General features: G+C 43.8%; 1 protein-coding gene across 4 annotated transcripts in view; it reads left to right on the top strand.

The window, feature by feature from the left end:
- LOC139394152 (attractin-like) overlaps nt 1-18905 on the top strand; it is a 251525-nt gene that overhangs the window by 221240 nt on the left and 11380 nt on the right. For all 4 annotated transcript variants that reach the window (XM_071142189.1, XM_071142187.1, XM_071142186.1 and 1 more), the window contains exon 27: nt 9206-9313. In XM_071142189.1, coding sequence (XP_070998290.1) covers nt 9206-9313 — 108 coding nt within the window. The remainder of the gene's footprint in view (nt 1-9205; nt 9314-18905) is intronic.

Here is an 18905-nt window from a genome sequence, read left to right as displayed (position 1 = left end):
TTCTGCTCTAAATTATTTGGTGTTTTACGTTATACACAGAATTCTGCATGCGGAGTCTCAATTTGTCCCATTTTGTGAAGTCTTGGTTGGTGAGCGGACCCCAGACCTCACAACCATAAAGGCCAATGGGTTCTATAACTGATTCAAGTATTTTTAGCCATATCCTAATTGTTATGTCAAATTGTATGTTTATTTTGATGGTGTAGAAGGCCCTTCTTGCCTTCTCTCAGATCATTCACAGCTTTGTGAAAGTTACCTGTGGCGCTGATGTTTAGGCCGAGGTATGTATAGTTTTTTGTGTGCTCTAGAGCAACAGTGTCTAGATGGAATTTATATTTGTGGTCCTGGAAACTCAACCTTTTTTGGAACACCATTATTTTTGTCTTCCTGAGATTTACTGTCAGGGCCCAGGTCTGATAGAATCTGTGCCGAAGATCTAGGTGCTGCTGTAGGCCCTCCTTGGTAGGAGACAGAAGCACCAGATCATCAGCAAACAGTAGACATTTGACTTCAGATTCTAGTAGGGTGAGGCCGGGTGCTGCGGACTGTTCTAGTGCCCTCGCCAATACGTTGATATATATGTTGAAAAGGGTGGGGCTTAAGCTGCATCCCTGTCTCACCCCACGGCTCTGTGGGAAGAAATGTGTTTTTTAACACTTGTTTGTGTACATGGATTTTTATAATGTCATATGTTTCACCCCAACAACACTTTCCATCCATTTGTACAGCAGACCCTCATACTAAATTGAGTGAAAAGCTTTTTTGAAGTCAACAAAGCAAAGAGAAGATGTATGATGTAACGAGTGAGAGTCGGGAAGCAAGTTCAGGGAGTAAGTGTTTTAATAAATAAAAGCAACAATGAACACGAAACACAAACAACACACCGACATGAAAACAGAGTCAATAACGACTGGAGTTGGTTAAAGTATCAGAAAGAAAGATGACCTGTATCATCTCGCTCTTACTTTCTGTTTGACAGAGTTTATATTAGCAAGTGGCTATTTCTTGTTAGTAGATTCGTGGTTGTCAATTTTTGGTTCTAGAAATGGCTAGGCTTCAAAGGACCCATCCCCTCTCCCATCATTCCTCCCCTCTCCTCATACCTTCAGAAATTTGTGAATAAAGTATGTGCTCTCTCTTTTGCTCGCAGTGTCATTTGGGCGGAGCTGAAACACACTATCCTCTAGACAGGTTGTGTGTGTTCATGTGTGTATGTCTGTGTGTGTGCTCAATGAAACCTTGTTCTGCCAGTGTTGGGGCATTTCCTCACACGTTAGTCCTTGTGGTGATTAAACAATTGATTCCCATTCCAAATCCTATTTTCCCAAACCCCTAAACTTATTGATCCGGACGCTTATAAGAAATCCTGCTACGCCCTCAGATGAACCATCAAACAAGCAAAGCGTCAATACAGGATTAAGATTGAATCCTACTACACCGGCTCTGACGCTCGTTGGATGTGGCAGGGCTTGAAAACTATTATGGACTACAAAGGGAAACCCAGCCGCGAGCTGCCCAGTGACGCGAGCCTACCAGATGAGCTAAATGCCTTTTTAAGTTCAAATCCCCGAGCTGACAAGGTAAAAATCTGTCGTTCTGCCCATGAACAGGCAGTTAACCCACTGTTCCTAGGCCGTCATCGAAAATAAGAATTTGTTCTTAGCTGACTTGCCTAGATAAATAAAGGTAAAATAATAATAATAAAAAAATGGACTGAGTTATGATTCCGTTATGGAGTTATTGGATTTACAACTGCTGGAGAAGGGCTACAAAGGGCTACAAAGGGTTTGTGGACAACCCTGTTTACAGAGCTGGGGAAGCGGGATGTGTGGGCTTGTAGCACCATTCGGACCAACAGAGTGGGCTTTCCAAAGACAAAGGTGAACGACGTGCCTAAGTGGGCTGAGCGGGGGTACCATCATGCGACGTCGTCAGGCGTGTGAAGGACGGTGCCCTGGGACCACAAAAAAATGTCTCCATTCCAGCTGCTGTGAATGACTACAACAAGAGCATGGGAGTTGTGGACCTGTCAGATGTCTGATAGGATACGCTGATAGGATACTACAATGTTCTCCACAAGACCATGAAATGGTACAAGACATTTTTCTATCATTTCATTGACATTGCTGTGTTGAATGCCTTCATCCTCCAGAAGGAAATTGCCAAGAGCTATGGACATCCCCCCCATCTCACAGCTAGCCTTCAGGGAGTTGCTCATCCAGGAGCTTGCTAGCTATAGCAAGTCCACTGTAGCACCTTCTTTCCCCTCTACCTCTGTCCCTTCTGCTCCAACCAGCGGTGTTCACCTTCCCAGATTCATCTCTGCAGGCATGAATGTGCCTCAGGGCAAAAAGGGCACCGTAGGGAGACGTCTGCCTTCCTCAGAGCTTTACATATCGACCTCACGGCCTTCATCAGAGCTTTACATATCGGCCTCACGGCCTTCATCAGAGCTTTACATATCGACCTCACGGCCTTCATCAGAGCTTTATGTATCGGCCTCACAGTCTTCATCAGAGCTTTATGTATCGGCCTCACTGTCTTCATCAGAGCTTTATGTATCGGCCTCATGGTCTTCATCAGAGCTTTATGTATCGACCTCACGGTCTTCATCAGAGCTTTATGTATCGGCCTCACGGTCTTCATCAGAGCTTTATGTATCGACCTCACGGTCTTCATCAGAGCTTTATGTATCGGCCTCATGGTCTTCATCAGAGCTTTATGTATCGGCCTCATGGCCTTCATCAGAGCTTTATGTATCGGCCTCACGGTCTTCATCAGAGCTTTACATATCGACCTCACGGCCTTCATCAGAGCTTTATGTATCGGCCTCACGGCCTTCATCAGAGCTTTATGTATCGACCTCACGGTCTTCCTCAGAGCTTTATGTATCGGTCTCACGGTCTTCATCAGAGCTTTATGTATCGACCTCACGGTCTTCATCAGAGCTTTATGTATCGGCCTCATGGTTGGAGGAGAAGGAAAAACAAACAAGTGTTACCAAATATAACAATATGCATTTCATAAATATTCGAATAAAGTGTGTACATAAAACATATTAAACACGTCTGTAAAACCACAATGAGGACATAGACCTACCGAGCAAGTTTTCATTAATCATTGGGTACATCATACGAAAAACGTCAGAGTAATCTGAAATAGGAGCATAATTCACTTAACATACATTTCATCATTAAGACCTTTTCATTTTATTTTTTATTTCACCTTTATTTAACCAGGTGGGCCAGTTGAGAACACCTTTATTTAACCAGGTGGGCTAGTTGAGAACACCTTTATTTAACCAGGTGGGCTAGTTGAGAACACCTTTATTTAACCAGGTGGGCTAGTTGAGAACACCTTTATTTAACCAGGTGGGCTAGTTGAGAACACCTTTATTTAACCAGGTGGGCTAGTTGAGAACACCTTTATTTAACCAGGTGGGCTAGTTGAGAACACCTTTATTTAACCAGGTGGGCTAGTTGAGAACACCTTTATTTAACCAGGTGGGCTAGTTGAGAACACCTTTATTTAACCAGGTGGGCTAGTTGAGAACACCTTTATTTAACCAGGTGGGCTAGTTGAGAACACCTTTATTTAACCAGGTGGGCTAGTTGAGAACACCTTTATTTAACCAGGTAGGCTAGTTGAGGCCAAGATAAAGCATAGCAGTGTGTTGAGAACTAACACCTTTATTTAACCAGGTGGGCTAGTTGAGAACACCTTTATTTAACCAGGTGGGCTAGTTGAGAACACCTTTATTTAACCAGGTGGGCTAGTTGAGAACACCTTTATTTAACCAGGTGGGCTAGTTGAGAACACCTTTATTTAACCAGGTGGGCTAGTTGAGAACACCTTTATTTAACCAGGTGGGCTAGTTGAGAACACCTTTATTTAACCAGGTGGGCTAGTTGAGAACACCTTTACAAGTTCTCATTTGCAACTGCGACCTGGCCAAGATAAAGCATAACAGGCAACAACACAGAGTTACACATGGAGTAAACAATAAACAAGTCAATAACACAGTAGAAAAAAAGAGTCTATATACATTGTGTGCAAAAGGCATGAGGAAGTAGGCGAATAATTACAATTTAGCAAATTAACACTGGAGTGATAAATGATCAGATGGTCATGTGCAGGTAGAGATATTGGTGTGCAAAAGAGCAGAAAAGTAAATAAATAAAAACAGTATGGGGATGAGGTAGGTAAAATTGGGTGGGTTATTTACCGATGGACTATGTACAGCTGCAGCGATCGGTTAGCTGCTCAGATAGCAGATGTTTGAAGTTGGTGAGGGAGATAAAAGTCTCCAACTTCAGCGATTTTTGCAATTCGTTCCAGTCACAGGCAGCAGAGAACTGGAAGGAAAGGCGGCCAAATGAGGTGTTGGCTTTAGGGATGATCAGTGAGATACACCTGCTGGAGCGCGTGCCACGGGTGGGTGTTGCCATCGTGACCAGTGAACTGAGAAGGCGGAGCTTTACCTAGCATAGACTTGTAGATGACCTGGAGCCAGTTGGTCTGGCGATGAGTATGTAGCGAGGGCCAGCCGACTAGAGCATACAGGTCGCAGTGGTGGGTGGTATAAGGTGCTTTAGTAACAAAACGGATGGCACTGTGATAGACTGCATCCAGTTTGCTGAGTAGAGTATTGGAAGCTATTTTGTAGATGACATCACCGATGTCGGATCGGTAGGATGGTCAGTTTTACTAGGGTAAGTTTGGCGGCGTGAGTGAAGGAGGCTTTGTTGCGGAATAGAAAGCCGACTCTAGATTTGATTTTAGATTGGAGATGTTTGATATGAATCTGGAAGGAGAGTTTACAGTCTAGAAAGACACCTAGGTACTTATAGATGTCCACGTATTCTAGGTCAGAATCATCCAGGGTGGTGATGCTAGTCGGGCGTGCGGGTGCAGGCAGCGAACGGTTGAAACGGTTAAAAACCTTCAGGAAATAATGTCTGGAGGGTGAAAATCCCAAATCTCTTCTACTCAGAGTATTATTAATATCACCTCCCCTGTCTGATATCTTAACTTTCTCTGCCACAAAATCTAAAGGTAGAAATGTCATGCTTTAGGTTTAAAACGTACTGCGACTGGACAATCCCTGTCGTTTCTCCTGATTGAACTTTTATGTTCACTGATTCTCTGGTTTTAGAGAAGGAGAGGTTTTACCGATACACATGAACATTTAATCATGTAGATAACATGGGTGGTGGAACACGTAATAATGTCATTTATTAGGAACCGTTTTCCTCTGTGTGGGTGGCAGAAATATTCACACTTCATCATATTGTTGCACTGTGCGCAACCTCTGCCTTTATAGCTAGAGGTAGTAGAGGTAGAGGGCGTAAAAGAGCCTGGCTGATTGTCTTTTCTGGCTGGCAGTTGGCATGAACCAATTTATCGCGTAAATTGCGACCTCTCCTACACACAATAAGTGGTGGATTGTTGAATTCAGCCGGCATAGCTGGGTCCGATTGAAAAAATATGCCAGTGTTTCTTCACAGCGTCTCTCACTTTTTGCGAGTTCAAAGTATATGTGGAACATTACGGAGTAGCTTTAGCAGGTCATCTCGTGTTTTTCCCCCAATAACAAATGAAGAGCTTCATTCTCACATTGTGGTGAAAAGCCTCTTCTTAGAAACCTATTGTCCATCTCCACTGCCTTTTCTAGATGGGCATATACGGCTCAGTCTGAGAAACTGGCTTCTTGGAAGTCCTCTTTTTAATGTCTCAGGATGGAAGCTGTCCCCCTGCAATAGAGTATTGTCTCAGGATGGAAGCTGTCCCCCTGCAATAGAGTATTGTCTCAGGATGGAAGCTGTCCCCCTGCAATAGAGTATTGTCTCAGGATGGAAGCTGTCCCCCTGCAATAGAGTATTGTCTCAGGATGGAAGCTGTCCCCCTGCAATAGAGTATTGTCTCAGGATGGAAGCTGTCCCCCTGCAATAGAGTATTGTCTCAGGATGGAAGCTGTCCCCCTGCAATAGAGTATTGTCTCAGGATGGAAGCTGTCCCCCTGTAATAGAGTATTGTCTCAGGATGGAAGCTGTCCCCCTGTAATAGAGTATTGTCTCAGAATGGAAGCTGTCCCCCTGTAATAGAGTATTGTCTCAGGATGGAAGCTGTCCCCCTGTAATAGAGTATTGTCTCAGGGTGGAAGCTGTCCCCCTGTAATAGAGTATTGTCTCAGGATGGAAGCTGTCCCCCTGCAATAGAGTATTGTCTCAGGATGGAAGCTGTCCCCCTGCAATAGAGTATTGTCTCAGGATGGAAGCTGTCCCCCTGTAATAGAGTATTGTCTCAGGATGGAAGCTGTCCCCCTGTAATAGAGTATTGTCTCAGGATGGAAGCTGTCCCCCTGCAATAGAGTATTGTCTCAGGATGGAAGCTGTCCCCCTGTAATAGAGTATTGTCTCAGGATGGAAGCTGTCCCCCTGTAATAGAGTATTGTCTCAGGATGGAAGCTGTCCCCCTGTAACAGAGTATTGTCTCAGGATGGAAGCTGTCCCCCTGTAATAGAGTATTGTCTCAGGATGGAAGCTGTCCCCCTGCAATAGAGTATTGTCTCAGGATGGAAGCTGTCCCCCTGTAATAGAGTATTGTCTCAGGATGGAAGCTGTCCCCCTGCAATAGAGTATTGTCTCAGGATGGAAGCTGTCCCCCTGTAATAGAGTATTGTCTCAGGATGGAAGCTGTCCCCCTGTAATAGAGTATTGTCTCAGGATGGAAGCTGCCCCCCTGTAATATAGTATTGTCTCAGGATTGAAGCTGTCCCCCTGCAATAGAGTATTGTCTCAGGATGGAAGCTGTCCCCCTGTAATAGAGTATTGTCTCAGGATGGAAGCTGTCCCCCTGTAATAGAGTATTGTCTCAGGATGGAAGCTGTCCCCCTGTAATAGAGTATTGTCTCAGGATGGAAGCTGTCCCCCTGTAATAGAGTATTGTCTCAGGATGGAAGCTGTCCCCCTGTAATAGAGTATTGTCTCAGGATGGAAGCTGTCCCCCTGTAATAGAGTATTGTCTCAGGATGGAAGCTGTCCCCCTGTAATAGAGTATTGTCTCAGGATGGAAGCTGTCCCCCTGTAATAGAGTATTGTCTCAGGATGGAAGCTGTCCCCCTGTAATAGAGTATTGTCTCAGGATGGAAGCTGTCCCCCTGCAATAGAGTATTGTCTCAGGATGGAAGCTGTCCCCCTGTAATAGAGTATTGTCTCAGGATGGAAGCTGTCCCCCTGTAATAGAGTATTGTCTCAGGATGGAAGCTGTCCCCCTGTAATAGAGTATTGTCTCAGGATGGAAGCTGTCCCCCTGTAATAGAGTATTGTCTCAGGATGGAAGCTGTCCCCCTGTAATAGAGTATTGTCTCAGGATGGAAGCTGTCCCCCTGCAATAGAGTATTGTCTCAGGGTGGAAGCTGTCCCCCTGCAATAGAGTATTGTCTCCAGGTGGAAGCTGTCCCCCTGTAATAGAGTATTGTCTTCGGGTGGAAGCTGTCCCCCTGCAATAGAGTATTGTCTCCGGGTGGAAGCTGTCCCCCTGTAATAGAGTATTGTCTCCGGGTGGAAGCTGTCCCCCTGTAATAGAGTATTGTCTCCGGGTGGAAGCTGTCCCCCTGCAATAGATTATTTTTGTCCGTTTCTTTTCTATACAGAGTTGTAAACATTTGATTTCTCAATCCACATCTCGAGGTAATGAACACGTTGAGTGTTACGTTCCATAGTGAATTTGAGATTGGGGTCAATGTCATTGAGTAAATGCCATAAAGTCTGACAGCTCTTCTCCCCATATGCAAAAAAAATATGTTGTCAATATATCCATACCACTTCAGGACTTTATTCAAAAATGTATTTTAGTTTTCATGATGAACAAACTGTTCTTCAAAAAGACCCACATAAAGATTATCTCGGAGCCCATCGACGTTCCGTTCGCTAGGAGGTAGCGTTCGTCATCAAACCTGAAATAGTTATCCATCAAAACATATTCAGCTCTAGAATAAAGTTTGTTGGTGGATATTCATTAGTATCTCTGTCTCTCAGATAGTGAGCTAGTGCTGCCAGCCCCCTCCCACATGGGGAATGCTGGTATATAGACTCTCGACATCTAATGTGACCAAAATAGTCTTCTTTTAAACCCGTTATTGGTGAGATCTTGTTTATAAAGTCTATAGTCTTGTACATATGATGGCAATGCTTACACGTGAGATTTAATAAAAGAGTCTACGAAGTTCGACAACGGTTCTAGCATTGAGCCTCCTGCATCCACTGGTCTGCCTGGATAGTTGCCTTGTTGTGTTTTAGGTTTGTGTAATTTCGGTAAAATGTACAGGCATGGACGTATGGCAGATTTTCAGCGAAGATATTCATATTCAGGTTTTGAGAAAGTTGTTTAAGGGCTTCAGATTAGAGCATATTTCCCTTCGGAACACCTGTGTGGGATCAACACTCAGTTCTCTATAGAAACATTCATTTCTGAGTCTCTTCTTTATATTTATCATAGTCTAAAACAACCACAACACCCCCACTTATCTGCAGGTTTAATAACCAAAGAGGAATCTGGTCTGGATGACAGGTCTGGATGACAGGTCTGGATGACTGGTCTGGATGACAGGTCTGGATGACAGGTCTGGATGACTGGTCTGGATGACTGGTCTGGATGACAGGTCTGGATGACTGGTCTGGATGACAGGTCTGGATGACAGGTCTGGATGACTGGTCTGGATGACTGGTCTGGATGACAGGTCTGGATGACAGGTCTGGATGACTGGTCTGGATGACTGGTCTGGATGACTGGTCTGGATGACTGGTCTGGATGACAGGTCTGGATGACAGGTCTGGATGACAGGTCTGGATGACTGGTCTGGATGACTGGTCTGGATGACAGGTCTGGATGACAGGTCTGGATGACAGGTCTGGATGACTGGTCTGGATGACTGGTCTGGATGATAGGTCTGGATGACAGGTCTGGATGACAGTTGTACTCATTTCTGTTGTATTGAAAGTTGTGTTTGTCCTGATAGGCAGTATTCCCTGTCCCGTAAGGCCCTGGTCAGAAGTAATGCAGTAGTAATAGTAGTAGTAATTAGTTAGTAGTAATTTATATGTAATTGTGTGTCATTTGGGACACTATGATTATTGGGAGTTTTACGGAAATGAACTGTGTTATCTTTCTTCTTCGTCACTGGAGTCTCTCCTCTTCCTCACAGCAACTCCTCCGTGAGATGCAGCAGATGGCTAGCCGGCCGTTCGCCACCATCAACGTTGCCTTGGAAACGGACGAGGAGCCGCCCGACCTGATTGGTGGAAACGTCAAGGTGAGTGTGACATCAGACTGTGACATTAATTGTCCTGTCAGCCAATCCCCTTCCCCCTAGCCACTCACCTTTACATGTTAGTCATTCAGTAGACGCTCTTATCCAGAGAGACTCCCATTTAGTGGGTCATTCAGCAGACGCTCTTATCCAGAGAGACTCCCATTTAGTGAGTCATTCAGCAGACGCTCTTATCCAGAGAGACTCCCATTTAGTGAGTCATTCAGCAGACGCTCTTATCCAGAGACACTCCCATTTAGTGAGTCATTCAGCAGACGCTCTTATCCAGAGAGACTCCCATTTAGTGAGTCATTCAGCAGACGCTCTTATCCAGAGAGACTCCCATTTAGTGAGTCATTCAGCAGACGCTCTTATCCAGAGACACTCCCATTTAGTGAGTCATTCAGCAGACGCTCTTATCCAGAGACACTCCCATTTAGTGAGTCATTCAGCAGACGCTCTTATCCAGAGAGACTCCCATTTAGTGAGTCATTCAGCAGACGCTCTTATCCAGAGAGACTCCCATTTAGTGAGTCATTCAGCAGACGCTCTTATCCAGAGAGACTCCCATTTAGTGAGTCATTCAGCAGACGCTCTTATCCAGAGACACTCCCATTTAGTGAGTCATTCAGCAGACGCTCTTATCCAGAGAGACTCCCATTTAGTGAGTCATTCAGCAGACGCTCTTATCCAGAGAGACTCTCATTTAGTGAGTCATTCAGCAGACGCTCTTATCCAGAGAGACTCTCATTTAGTGAGTCATTCAGCAGACGCTCTTATCCAGAGAGACTCTCATTTAGTGAGTCATTCAGCAGACGCTCTTATCCAGAGACACTCCCATTTAGTGAGCCATTCACCTGAAGATAGCTAGGTTGGACAACCACATATCTCAGTCATGGGAAGTCTGTTGAGGAGATGGTAGGAAAAGACAAGTGCAAATAAGGCTGAGATGTCTTTAAGGTACTGTGTGAAGAGGAAGGGTTTCAGATGTCTTTAAGATACTGTGTGAAGAGGAAAGGTTTCAGATGTCTTTAAGGTACTGTGTGAAGAGGAAGGGTTTCAGATGTCTTTAAGATACTGTGTGAAGAGGAAGGGTTTCACATGTCGTTAAGATACTGTGTGAAGAGGAAGGGTTTCAGTTGTCTCTGCTCCTTTTTCTCTCCTCTCTCTCTCTCTGGCTCTCCTCTCTCTCTCTCTGGCTCTCCTCTCTCTCACTCTCTGGCTCTCCTCTCTCTCTCTCTGGCTCTCCCCTCTCTCTCTGGGTCTCCTCTCTCTCTCTCTCTCTCTGGCTCTCCTCTCTCTTTCTCTCTGGCTCTCCTCTCTCTATCTCTCTGGCCCCCTTCTCTTCTCTAATATACTACATCTCTCCCGATGGGTTGACTCTTCTGTTGGTCTTATTTGATGTGTGTGTGTGTGTGTGTGTGTGTGGAATGGAAATGGTGAGCTGGACCATCAGATATGTTCCTACCTCCTCTCCATTCAGAGAAGGCAGGCAGCAGTACACTATGCTGTTTGTTCTGTCCTTGTGTTGTGGTTATGTCCTTTTTTCAGGAGACTACGGTAGTGTATCGTCACCTGTGATTGGCCTCAGGCCTCGCACACAGGAAACATCATTAAAGTAGTTTATAGCTGCACAACACTGAATGTGGGGGGAGAGGAAAGAAGAGGAGAGAAAAGTAGACAGGTCTGGATGACAGGTCTGACAGATCTGGATGACAGGTCTGGATGACAGGTCTGGATGACAGGTCTGACAGATCTGGATGACAGGTCTGGATGACAGGTCTGACAGATCTAGATGACAGGTCTGGATGACAGGTCTGACAGATCTGGATGACAGGTCTGACAGATCTGGATGACAGGTCTGGATGACAGGTCTGGATGACAGGTCTGGTTGTGTGACAGGTCTGGATGACAGGTCTGGATGACAGGTCTGGGTGACAGGTCTGAATGACAGGTCTGGTTGTGTGACAGGTCTGGATGACAGGTCTGGATGACAGGTCTGAATGACAGGTCTGGTTGTGTGACAGGTCTGGATGACAGGTCTGAATGACAGGTCTGGATGACTGGTCTGGATGACAGGTCTGGTTGTGTGACAGGTCTGGATGTTTGACAGGTCTGGATGACAGGTCTGGATGAGAGGTAAAGAAGAGGGAAAGGAGGGGAGGAGGAGAGGAGAGGAGGGGTAGAGGGGAGATGGAGAGAATGAGAGGAGAGGTAGAGGAGAGAGAGGGGGCAGAGGGTGAGGAGAGATGGAGAGGGACAGGAGAGATGGAGGAGAGGAGAGACTGAGGGAGAGGGAAAGGGAGGAAATTAGATATATTCACCCAGCTAGAGTCCCTGAGGGAGAGGAGAGATGGAGGAGAGAGAGATCGTGGAGCATGTTGATGATGAGATTCATTATTTATTTATGTATGTTAGTGACGGATGGATGGAGGGATGGGTATAGCATCAGGGTGACCTAAAGGATTACAAAATAGGAGTGTGTGATGCAGAAGGAAAAGGCCTAGGTTGGTTAACTAGATCATGGCCTGGTTATGGGACAGAAAACCCTGAAACCCTGCCTGGACACACTGATGGGGAGGCTGGGGAGAGAGGAGAGGCAGGGGGTGGAGAGAGAGAAGGCAGGGGGTGGGGAGAGAGGAGGCAGGGGGTGGAGAGAGAGGGGAGCCTGGGGGTGTAGAGAGAGGAGGCAGGGGGTGGGTTGAGAGAGGAGGCAGGGTGTGGAGAGAGAGGAGGCAGGGTGTGGCGAGAGAGGAGGCAGGGGGTGGGGAGAGAGAGGGGGCAGGGGTGGGGAGAGAGAGGGGGCAGGGGGTGGAGAGAGAGAGGGGGCGGGGGTGGAGAGTCTGCAGGGCTTGGCCCTCCCACCTCTCCCGCTCAGCCCAGTCGAAGCTCTTCTCTTTCTTAGGAACAAAATGGTGGAACCAGCTTCCCCCTGAAGCCAGGACAGCAGAGTCCCTGCCCATCTTCTTCAAAGAGTATCTTAAATAATCCCCCCCCCCCCCCCTTGCCTTTTACTTTGCTGATAACTACATTATTGAGAAAAAGTGTACTGACTATGACTGGTCCACCTAGCTATCTGAAGATGAATGTACTGACTATGACTGGTCCACCTAGCTATCTGAAGATGAATGTCCTGACTATGACTGGTCCACCTAGCTATCTGAAGATGAATGTACTGACTATGACTGGTCCACCTAGCTATCTGAAGATGAATGTCCTGACTATGACTGGTCCACCTAGCTATCTGAAGATGAATGTACTGACTATGACTGGTCCACCTAGCTATCTGAAGATGAATGTACTGACTATGACTGGTCCACCTAGCTATCTGAAGATGAATGTCCTGACTATGACTGGTCCACCTAGCTATCTGAAGATGAATGTACTGACTATGACTGGTCCACCTAGCTATCTGAAGATGAATGTACTGACTATGACTGGTCCACCTAGCTATCTGAAGATTAATGTACTGACTATGACTGGTCCACCTAGCTATCTGGAGATGAATGTACTGACTATGACTGGTCCACCTAGCTATCTGAAGATGAATGTACTGACTATGACTGGTCCACCTAGCTATCTGAAGATGAATGTACTGACTATGACTGGTCCACCTAGCTATCTGAAGATGAATGTACTGACTATGACTGGTCCACCTAGCTATCTGGAGATTAATGTACTGACTATGACTGGTCCACCTAGCTATCTGAAGATGAATGTACTGACTATGACTGGTCCACCTAGCTATCTGGAGATGAATGTACTGACTATGACTGGTCCACCTAGCTATCTGAAGATGAATGTACTGACTATGACTGGTCCACCTAGCTATCTGGAGATGAATGTACTGACTATGACTGGTCCACCTAGCTATCTGGAGGTGAATGTACTGACTATGACTGGTCCACCTAGCTACCTGGAGATGAATGTACTGACTATGACTGGTCCACCTAGCTACCTGGAGATGAATGTACTGACTATGACTGGTCCACCTAGCTATCTGGAGATGAATGTACTGACTATGACTGGTCCACCTAGCTATCTGGAGATGAATGTACTGACTATGACTGGTCCACCTAGCTACCTGGAGATGAATGTACTGACTATGACTGGTCCACCTAGCTACCTGGAGATGAATGTACTGACTATGACTGGTCCACCTAGCTATCTGAAGATGAATGTACTGACTATGACTGGTCCACCTAGCTATCTGAAGATGAATGTACTGACTATGACTGGTCCACCTAGCTATCTGAAGATGAATGTACTGACTATGACTGGTCCACCTAGCTATCTGAAGATTAATGTACTGACTATGACTGGTCCACCTAGCTATCTGGAGATGAATGTACTGACTATGACTGGTCCACCTAGCTATCTGAAGATGAATGTACTGACTATGACTGGTCCACCTAGCTATCTGAAGATGAATGTACTGACTATGACTGGTCCACCTAGCTATCTGAAGATGAATGTACTGACTATGACTGGTCCACCTAGCTATCTGGAGATTAATGTACTGACTATGACTGGTCCACCTAGCTATCTGAAGATGAATGTACTGACTATGACTGGTCCACCTAGCTATCTGGAGATGAATGTACTGACTATGACTGGTCCACCTAGCTATCTGAAGATGAATGTACTGACTATGACTGGTCCACCTAGCTATCTGGAGATGAATGTACTGACTATGACTGGTCCACCTAGCTATCTGGAGGTGAATGTACTGACTATGACTGGTCCACCTAGCTACCTGGAGATGAATGTACTGACTATGACTGGTCCACCTAGCTACCTGGAGATGAATGTACTGACTATGACTGGTCCACCTAGCTATCTGGAGATGAATGTACTGACTATGACTGGTCCACCTAGCTATCTGGAGATGAATGTACTGACTATGACTGGTCCACCTAGCTACCTGGAGATGAATGTACTGACTATGACTGGTCCACCTAGCTACCTGGAGATGAATGTACTGACTATGACTGGTCCACCTAGCTATCTGAAGATGAATGTACTGACTATGACTGGTCCACCTAGCTATCTGGAGATGAATGTACTGACTATGACTGGTCCACCTAGCTATCTGAAGGTGAATGTACTGACTATGAGTCTCTGAATAACTGTCTGCTAAATGCCAAATGTAGTCAAACAATGACAATAATTAATCTAGTTAATGGCCTTAGTTCATCCTGGTAAAATCTCATTGTTTTATTTGCTCAAATTGATCCCTAAAGACATATTTTTCCATTTCCAAAGCAGTGCATTGAGTCACATTGATTGTAGGGGACGGAAACACAAACAATCTGGAATGGTTTACTACCATTTACACCATAAACAACTTAAAAGTCAGTAACATAGTAGACCCACTACATCTATTAATGCTATCAATGTTTCAGTAGACCCACTACCTCTTATCAATGTTTCAGTAGGACCTACTACCTCTTATCAATGTTTTAGTAGGACTACTACCTCTTATCAATGTTTCAGTAGGACCTACTACCTCTTATCAATGTTTCAGTAGGACCTACTACCTCTTATCAATGTTTCAGTAGACCCAGTACCTCTTATCAATGTTTCAGTAGGACTACTACCTCTTATCAATGTTTCAGTAGGTCCTACTACCTCCTATCAATGTTTCAGTAGACCTACTACCTATTATCAATGTTTCAGTAGGACTACTACCTCTTATCAATGTTTCAGTAGACCTACTACCTCTTATCAATGTTTCAGTAGACCCACTACCTCTTATCAATGTTTCAGTAGGACCTACTACCTCTTACCAATGTTTCAGTAGACCTACTACCTCTTATCAATGTTTCAGTAGACCTACTACCTCTTAACAATGTTTCAGTAGTACCTACTACCTATTATCAATGTTTCAGTAGGACTACTACCTCTTATCAATGTTTCAGTAGGTCCTACTACCTCTTATCAATGTTTCAGTAGACCTACTACCTCTTATCAATGTTTCAGTAGGACTACTACCTCTTATCAATGTTTCAGTAGGACCTACTACCTCTTATCAATGTTTCAGTAGGACCTACTACCTCTTATCAATGTTTCAGTAGGCCCAGTACCTCTTATCAATGTTTCAGTAGTACCTACTACCTCTTATCAATGTTTCAGTAGTACCTACTACCTCTTATCAATGTTTCAGTAGGACTACTACCTCTTATCAATGTTTCAGTAGGACTACTACCTCTTATCAATGTTTAAGTAGGACCTACTACTTCCTATCAATGTTTCAGTAGACCTACTACCTCTTATCAATGTTTCAGTAGTACCTACTACCTCTTATCAATGTTTCAGTAGGACTACTACATCTTATCAATGTTTCAGTAGTACCTACTACCTCTTATCAATGTTTCAGTAGGACTACTACCTCTTATCAATGTTTCAGTAGGACCTACTACCTCTTATCAATGTTTCAGTAGGACTACTACATCTTATCAATGTTTCAGTAGACCCAGTACCTCTTATCAATGTTTCAGTAGGTCCTACTACCTCCTATCAATGTTTCAGTAGACCTACTACCTATTATCAATGTTTCAGTAGGACTACTACCTCTTATCAATGTTTCAGTAGACCTACTACCTCTTATCAATGTTTCAGTAGACCCACTACCTCTTATCAATGTTTCAGTAGGACCTACTACCTCTTACCAATGTTTCAGTAGACCTACTACCTCTTATCAATGTTTCAGTAGACCTACTACCTCTTAACAATGTTTCAGTAGTACCTACTACCTATTATCAATGTTTCAGTAGGACTACTACCTCTTATCAATGTTTCAGTAGGTCCTACTACCTCTTATCAATGTTTCAGTAGACCTACTACCTCTTATCAATGTTTCAGTAGGACTACTACCTCTTATCAATGTTTCAGTAGGACCTACTACCTCTTATCAATGTTTCAGTAGGACCTACTACCTCTTATCAATGTTTCAGTAGGCCCAGTACCTCTTATCAATGTTTCAGTAGTACCTACTACCTCTTATCAATGTTTCAGTAGTACCTACTACCTCTTATCAATGTTTCAGTAGGACTACTACCTCTTATCAATGTTTCAGTAGGACTACTACCTCTTATCAATGTTTAAGTAGGACCTACTACTTCCTATCAATGTTTCAGTAGACCTACTACCTCTTATCAATGTTTCAGTAGTACCTACTACCTCTTATCAATGTTTCAGTAGGACTACTACATCTTATCAATGTTTCAGTAGTACCTACTACCTCTTATCAATGTTTCAGTAGGACTACTACCTCTTATCAATGTTTCAGTAGGACCTACTACCTCTTATCAATGTTTCAGTAGGACTACTACATCTTATCAATGTTTCAGTAGACCCAGTACCTCTTATCAATGTTTCAGTAGGTCCTACTACCTCCTATCAATGTTTCAGTAGACCTACTACCTATTATCAATGTTTCAGTAGGACTACTACCTCTTATCAATGTTTCAGTAGACCTACTACCTCTTATCAATGTTTCAGTAGACCCACTACCTCTTATCAATGTTTCAGTAGGACCTACTACCTCTTATCAATGTTTCAGTAGACCTACTACCTCTTATCAATGTTTCAGTAGACCTACTACCTCTTAACAATGTTTCAGTAGTACCTACTACCTATTATCAATGTTTCAGTAGGACTACTACCTCTTATCAATGTTTCAGTAGGTCCTACTACCTCTTATCAATGTTTCAGTAGACCTACTACCTCTTATCAATGTTTCAGTAGGACCTACTACCTCTTATCAATGTTTCAGTAGGACCTACTACCTCTTATCAATGTTTCAGTAGGCCCAGTACCTCTTATCAATGTTTCAGTAGTACCTACTACCTCTTATCAATGTTTCAGTAGTACCTACTACCGCTTATCAATGTTTCAGTAGGACTACTACCTCTTATCAATGTTTCAGTAGGACTACTACCTCTTATCAATGTTTAAGTAGGACCTACTACCTCCTATCAATGTTTCAGTAGACCTACTACCTCTTATCAATGTTTCAGTAGTACCTACTACCTCTTATCAATGTTTCAGTAGGACCTACTACCTCTTATCAATGTTTCAGTAGGACTACTACATCTTATCAATGTTTCAGTAGTACCTACTACCTCTTATCAATGTTTCAGTAGGACTACTACATCTTATCAATGTTTCAGTAGTACCTACTACCTCTTATCAATGTTTCAGTAGGACTACTACCTCTTATCAATGTTTCAGTAGGACCTACTACCTCTTATCAATGTTTCAGTAGGACTACTACATCTTATCAATGTTTCAGTAGACCCAGTACCTCTTATCAATGTTTCAGTAGGTCCTACTACCTCTTATCAATGTTTCAGTAGACCTACTACCTCTTATCAATGTTTCAGTAGACCCACTACCTCTTATCAATGTTTCAGTAGACCTACTACCTCTTATCAATGTTTCAGTAGGTCCTACTACCTCTTATCAATGTTTCAGTAGGACTACTACCTCTTATCAATGTTTCAGTAGACCTACTACCTCTTATCAATGTTTCAGTAGACCCACTACCTCTTATCAATGTTGCAGTAGACCCACGTAATATCATACAAAATATACAAGTACCAAATAACCTCAGGGCAGGTTCAGCCTGACACAGTGTGAAGAATGCACAGTCTGCCCTTGAGAAACCAAATGGAATCTGTCTAACTGAAGCTCAAACAGGTATATAGAACTAGCAGTATATAGAACTAGCGGTATATAGAACTAGCGGTATATAGAACTAGCGGTATATAGAACTAGCGGTATGTAGAACTAGCGGTATGTAGAACTAGCGGTATATAGAACTAGAACTAGCGGTATATAGAACTAGGAGTATATAGAACTAGCGGTATATAGAACTAGCGGTATATAGAACTAGCAGTATATAGAACTAGCAGTATATAAACTAGCGGTATATAAACTAGCGGTATATAGAACTAGCAGTATGTAGAACTAGCAGTATATAGAACTAGCGGTATATAGAACTAGCGGTATGTAGAACTAGAACTAGCGGTATATAGAACTAGAGGTATGTAGAACTAGAAGTATATAAACTAGCGATATGTAGAACTAGCGGTATTTAAACTAGCAGTATCTAGAACTAGCAGTATGTAGAACTAGCAGTATATAGAACTAGCGGTATGTAGATCTAGCGGTATATAAACTAGCGGTATATAGAACTAGCGGTATATAGAACCAGCGGTATATAGAACCAGCGGTATATAGAACTAGCGGTATGTAGAACTAGCGGTATATAGAACTCGCGGTATGTAGAACTAGCGGTATGTAGAACTAGCGGTATATAGAACTAGCGGTATGTAGAACTAGCGGTATGTAGAACTAGCGGTATATAAACTAGCGGTATATAAACTAGCGGTATATAGAACTAGCGGTATATAGAACTAGCGGTATATAAACTAGCGGTATGTAGAACTAGCGGTATATAGAACTAGCGGTATGTAGAACTAGCGGTATGTAGAACTAGCGGTATGTAGAACTAGCAGTATGTAGAACTAGCGGTATGTGGAACTAGCGGTATATAGAACTAGCGGTATGTAGAACTAGCGGTATGTAG

Source organism: Oncorhynchus clarkii, unplaced genomic scaffold (assembly GCF_045791955.1).
Source record: "Oncorhynchus clarkii lewisi isolate Uvic-CL-2024 unplaced genomic scaffold, UVic_Ocla_1.0 unplaced_contig_2975_pilon_pilon, whole genome shotgun sequence".
In the NCBI taxonomy this organism is placed as follows: domain Eukaryota; kingdom Metazoa; phylum Chordata; class Actinopteri; order Salmoniformes; family Salmonidae; genus Oncorhynchus; species Oncorhynchus clarkii.
Note: the sequence above shows the minus strand (reverse complement) of the source record. Positions and strands in the feature narration are given on the sequence as shown.